The sequence below is a fragment of the Carlito syrichta genome, unplaced genomic scaffold, assembly GCF_000164805.1.
Source record: "Carlito syrichta isolate Samal-C Ts95f unplaced genomic scaffold, Tarsius_syrichta-2.0.1 Scaffold287534, whole genome shotgun sequence".
Taxonomy (NCBI): Eukaryota; Metazoa; Chordata; class Mammalia; order Primates; family Tarsiidae; genus Carlito; species Carlito syrichta.
Window position 1 is genome coordinate 122,587 of NW_007231630.1, and position 6,167 is coordinate 128,753.

General features: G+C 45.6%; 1 protein-coding gene across 2 annotated transcripts in view; it reads right to left on the bottom strand.

Annotated features, from left to right (window-relative positions):
- Positions 1–6,167, bottom strand: part of GNG4 (G protein subunit gamma 4) — a 36,137-nt gene that overhangs the window by 24,552 nt on the left and 5,418 nt on the right. For both annotated transcript variants that reach the window (XM_008052830.1, XM_021709872.1), the window contains exon 2: positions 4,183–4,291. In XM_008052830.1, coding sequence (XP_008051021.1) covers positions 4,183–4,281 — 99 coding nt within the window. In that variant the 5' untranslated portion in view covers positions 4,282–4,291. The remainder of the gene's footprint in view (positions 1–4,182; positions 4,292–6,167) is intronic.

Here is a 6,167-nt window from a genome sequence, read left to right on the forward strand (position 1 = left end):
AAAAAAAAAAAAAAAAAGAAAGAAAGAAAAGAAAATGTGGCATATGTATACAATGGAATGCTATTTGGCCTTTAAAAAGGAGAAAATCCTGTCATTTTAGAACACATGGGTGAACCTGGAGGACATTATGTTGAATGAAATAAGTCAGACACAGAAAGACAAATGCTGCATGATCTCATTTATATGTGGGGGTGTAAAAAAGTCTTTCGTAGAAATAGAGAGTAAAGTGGGAATTGTCAGAGGGTGAGGGGTAGGGAGATTAGGGAGATGTTGGTCAAAGGACACAATTACTAATTAGGTAGAGGAATAAGTTCAAGAGATCTATTGCATATCATGGTGACTACAGTTAATAGCAATATATTTTACACTTGAAAGCTGCTAAGAGAGTAGATTTTACGTGTTCTTACCCCCCAAGATCAGTATGCGGGGTAACACATACGTCAAACAGATTATTTAGCCATTCCACAATGTGTACATATATCAAGAAATCATGTTGTACACCCTAAATATATACAATTTTTATTTGTCAATTCAAATAAACAAATAAAACTTAAAAAACAGAAACTGGTCAGGCACAGTGGCTCATGTCTGTAATCCCAGCATTTTGAGTGACCAAGGCAGGAGTATTGCTTGAGCACAAGAGCTTAAGACCAACCTGAGAAAAATAGCAAGACCTCGTCTCTACCAAAAAAAATTAGTGGTGGCACATGCCAGTGGTCCCAGCTACTCAGGAGGCTGAGGTGGAAGGATCTTCTGAGCCCAAAAGGTTGAGGCTGTGGTGAGCCAAGATCATGCGACCGCATTCCAGTCTGGGCTACAGTGAGACCCAGACTCAAATAAATCAAAAGTCAAAAACAGAAACTACCAAGTGCTGGCCAGGATATGGAGAAACTGGAGTCCTTGTGTACTGCTGGTGGTGATGTAAAATGATGAAGCTTCTATGGAAAACAGTATGACAGTTCCTCAGAAAGTTGAACCCAAAATTACTATATTGATCCAGCACTTCCACTTCTGGCTATGTACCCCCCCAAAATAGAAAACAAGACTCCAACAGATGCTTGCACACCATGTTCACAGCAGCATTAGTCATAATAGTCAAAAGGTAATGATAACCCAAGTGTCCATCTGTGGATGAACAGATAAACAAGCGTGTATCCATACAACGGAATATCATTCAGGCATCAAAGGAGTGAAGTTCTGATGCATGCTGCAATACGATGGATCTTGAGGATGATATGCTGAGTGAGATAAGCCAGATATGGAAGGACAAGCACTATATGATCCCACTTATGTGAGGTACCTAAACTCACCTCAAATTCATTGATAAAGTGTGATGGTGGTTGGCAGGGAAGGCAGAATGAGGAGCTGATGTTAAGTGGGTAGGCGTTTCTGTTTGGAAGATGAAGACGTTCTGGAGATGGATGATGGTGATGGTTGCACAATAGTGTGAATTACTTAATACTGTACAATTTAATTATGCATTAAAATGGTTGAAAATGACAAATGTGTGTGTGTGTGTGTGTATTTCACTACAATTTTTAAAAAAAGTTCAAGATTGCCCCAGCAAGAAAACAAACGCACATGTATGACAGTGCAGCTGCGGCACAGATGCGCTTCCTTGGGGCCACCTTTCTCCCCAGGCGGCCAAGGGGTCATCTCCTCAATTACAAAACTCTGCCAACTACGCTCTTTTAGCCTAATCTGACACAGCTGTCACTGGCCTACCCCTGGAATCACCACAGAATCTGAACTGGCCTCTGGCAGGCTCTCTGAGGAATTTTGTGTCCACACTCCAATTACAGCCACCACAGAAATGGGTCTGCCAACCCCTGTGAATACCACCTGAATGACTAACTTGTCTTTGACTTGGCTTATGTTTTCTCTTCCTTTCAGAGACTATATGTGTGCCTAAGTGACTCTTGAAGAACCCTTTATCTGTGGGGACATCTGGTTCCCACAGTGGCTCCTGAGGTAGTTTTGTGGTATGTGAGAATGTCACTGCAGAATTTATCTTCCTTACTAAAACAGGACTCCCAGGGAAAGTAGGACCATCAACCGACTACAGCCAGTGCCCCCTGTCTTCCCAGTCTTCTGGCGATGAAGCTTGACAGTTGAGTTTTTGTTGCTGTTGTTGAATTGAGGTCTCCTTCTGTCACCCAGGAATTGGCACAATCACAGCTCACCACCGCCTTGACTTTCTGGGCTCAGGCAATCCTCTGCCTCAGCTTCCGAGTAGCTGGGACTATAGGTGTGTGTCACCAAATCCAGTTAATGTTTGCATTTTTCTTAGAGACGAGATCTTGCTATGCTGCCCAGGCTGGTCTCAAATTCCAGCTCAAGCAGTCCTCCTGCCTTGGCCTCCCAAAGTGCTGGGATTACAGGCGTGAGCCACTGTGCTGGGCCTGACAGCTGAGTTCTAACTTCTCTCTCCCTAGTGGTTTCCATGTTTATTCTCCAAGTCCTGCTGATTTTCTTGGTGCATCTGCCTTTCTGGTCCCACCTTTGCTTGTTTTCTGCTCTGCGCTGACTTGATTTCTGCCCCTCCTTGCCTCTCCTGATTACTCAGAGCTTCAACGGCCTTCTCGGACAACTCCATCTACTGCTGACAGGCTGGTTCACCTCAAACACCTGCCACCTGGTGGCTTCAGCTTCATGCCCAATCATTTTGATAATCTTCATCTGTGGGCACAGCCCCCGCAACCTCCCCCCCCCCCACCCCGCCATCCCCAAGTTGCCCAAAGCTTTTTCCCAGCACAACCTGCAGCTCCTCCAGCAAGTCCAGCTGCTCCACATGCACCATGACTAGCTCATGCCGGCCTTTCCTTCTCCAGCATCAGCTCAGAACCAGCCACAGCTCACAAGTCCAAGAAGTCCTCTCTGAACAATGTGGTGGTGACTGTACCATTCACATCTCTCCTGGTACCTACTAGCGCAGAGCAGACATGCAGGGATGCTCCTCACCATGGCCCCATCCTCTCAGCAGGTGCGTTCCTGCCTTTGCACTACTGGATCACTGAATGTCTCCAGCGCTCGCTCCTAAATCCCTTTCTATACTCTTGAGGCTTGCCCTGTTTTCAAACTGTGTTTTGGGTGTTAACCTCACTCCCTCCTCCAGCCTGGAGACTGAGGACTGATATCTAACCTGTAGTTAGTGACAGCACGTGCAGGCTGTGATGCCTGAGTAACATGGGTCCAGTTGTACTGATTTACACCATCTGGTATCCCCCCCTGCATCATGCTCCCCTCATGTCACTTTCTGTGTGTGTTTGTTGGCTCCTGGAGAGCGTGCACCCCACAGCTATGGGGGGGGAAGATACCGATCCTTACAGAGGTGAGTGCTGGTGCTGTCCAGCCACACGCTGCCAGGGGGAGGGGCGGAGGTCCAGAGGGTGAGGGTGGAGGTGGGGTCTCTGCCAACAGAAGACTTTAGGAGTCCCGTTGCCATGGATTCTATCTTTTTTGAATCTTGGATGTCTGAACGAGACTCTAGGATTTGTGTCCCCTGGGACCACAGACACAATGGGTATGAGTTTTGTGGCATGAGATTCTGGACCGTTTCTTCCAGCTCTGTTATAGTCAATGAGCCCCGACTGCACTTCAGAGCCACAGGCCTGGCCTGGCCTTCTGCTCACTTCTAAGTGGCATCTGGAGAATCGGTGGCCTCAGCTTGGTTTGTCTCCCAGCGTGAAGAGACCTGCACTCAGCAGCGAAATGAATGTGGTGGAGGTGGCCAGCACCTTTCCTTGCTTTCCCCAAAGGAATATGTGACAAACACAGGCATGGATCAGTGAAAGCTTTGCCCCCTACAAGAACCCTGTCAAAATACCCAATGTTGCCTAACTTCAAAGTCACTGCATCAGGCAGAAAGAAAGTGATTGATCTCACGGCTGAACTCTCTCTCACTTACTGGCATGACAACCGAGCTAAATAGAGCCGAGATGAATTATGAGTCTATTTTTGGCAGCTCCTTATGGAATTCATGCACACTGTGTGTTCTGCATCAGTCGAATCCTTGGGCACACTCAGAACTCTGAAGCAAACACTCGTCTGTAAATGTTAGAGCTGCCAAGGTTGGCTGGGTACTCTGCCGGGTGACATGTTAACTCTCCCAAGGCTGCTGGGGCAGGGGAATGTTTTGAGTGAGCTTCGGGCAGAGGGTGAGGCCAGTCCAGGCGCGCTTACCTTTACCCTGTCCATACATGCTTCCATCTTCAGCTGCTCCACAGCTTTCCTGGCCTGGGAGATGCTGGTGGTGCTGTTGTTGGACATGCCTTCTTTCATTCTGCTGCCCCTAGGGGCAAGCAAAGAGGAAAGGTTAAAAGTGCTGCTTTTCCAAGACCAAGGCAAGACCCTCCTCAGCCTCTCCATCCCCCACCACCTACAGCTTTTCTGTGCAAGCCAGGGGCATCTGGGAACATGGGTAGTGTTGGGTAGAACACCTTCCTGGGATGAAGGGATGGCGGGCTTCGCCAGAGTGAGGGGAACAGGACATGATGCTTCTGTTTGGAAAGACTTTCTCAGTTCTGGGGAGTGAGAAGAGGACAGCGGTCCTGGAGTGACTTCTCCGCCATGGCAGCCACCACCATGACCACAGGTGATACCCAGACGCTTGTGGAGTGCTTCATGAGCCATTACTCACTTGCACACGTGCTTGCTATTCATTCCTCTAGCAGCCCATGACATTGACAGGACGATATTAACTTTTGTTTTGTAAATGAAGAAAGAGCAAAAATCCAAGAAATCAAACCAATAGCCTAAGGTCCCACAGCCAACATTTGTGGGTTGAGAATCCAAACTCAAAGCTTCGAAGCCTAGCCACGTGTTCTCTCCAGTGTCTCCAATGACCTTCCTAGCAACCTACAGCCTTGACTGAGCACAAATTTCCAACGAATGCTTTCTTATTAATTTTGATTTGCTGTCCTTCCAAAAACGTTTACAGACTTTGAGAGTTTATTTTCAATAAGAACACACACACACACACACACACACACACACGCGCACACTCACACTCATACATACCCCCCACACCACCATCCCAAGCACAGATTTGCTTTTCTTGAAGGAGAAATACATTCTCCCTGACCCAACACACAACCATGCCGCCAGGTGGCTAAGAAATGACCGGCATAATGCTACCTGTTTCATGGAAAGCCCATGCTGACGATCATAGGTAGCTCTTTCGTGAGCAGCTTGGAGGAGACCTAACATTGAAAGTCTGTGAGGATGGATCACTCTGAACAGAAACACAGGGACTCTGGTTTCCAATGGCAGGGATTAGGCATGAAGAGGCCTTGGCTGGTATCTTTTGTTTGCTTGTTTCTGTTTATACTTTATTTCAACTTTAGTTTGTCATCCACCTCATGATTGTTGGAGTTTATTTTATTAAATTTTTTTTAGCATGTAAAACATTAACATAGTTTCAAAGTTTCCATGATACAAACTGGTATATCAGAGAAGTTAAGAATCATGCTCACTGCCCTCCAGTCCTTTGTGCCCCTTCTGTTCTTCCTCCTACAGGCAGCCAATCACATGAGACTCTGGTGTATTCTTTCCTGTGTTTCTTTTTATGGAAAGAAGGATGTTTCATGTATATTTTCTTATGTATCCTTCTTTCTTACACAAAAAGGTATCATTATGTGTATGTGTGTGCTTTTGAACTTTACCTTAACACTTACCAATATATTCTGGAAAGCACCACATGAATATGTAAAAAAGATTACACTCATTCTTTTTCAGAGCTACACAGTACAGTACTCCATCATGTAAGTTTACCATATCTTCTATAATCAATAAACAGAGGGTGCCAAAAAAAGTATACACATTTTAAGAAAGAAAAAAACTGTCTTAAAATTGTAATACTCTAGATATGCTGATAACAAAAGATTAATACAAGTCACATTTGACTTCTACAATTGCAAGAGGTGCTCAAAGTGGTTACCATCAGTGTACAGACACTTCTGATTATGGTGAGCTAAAGGTAACACATAGATAACATCGCTTAAAATGTGTATACATTTTTTGGCACCCCTGGTATTTAGTGGCATTTATATATTTTCATATTATTATGGGTGTGTCTTCAAGGCAAATTTCTTTTTTTTTTTTTCTTTAGTTGCAGTCTCACTCTGTCACCCAGACTGGAGTGCAGCGGCCACTCCCGGCCACCGCAG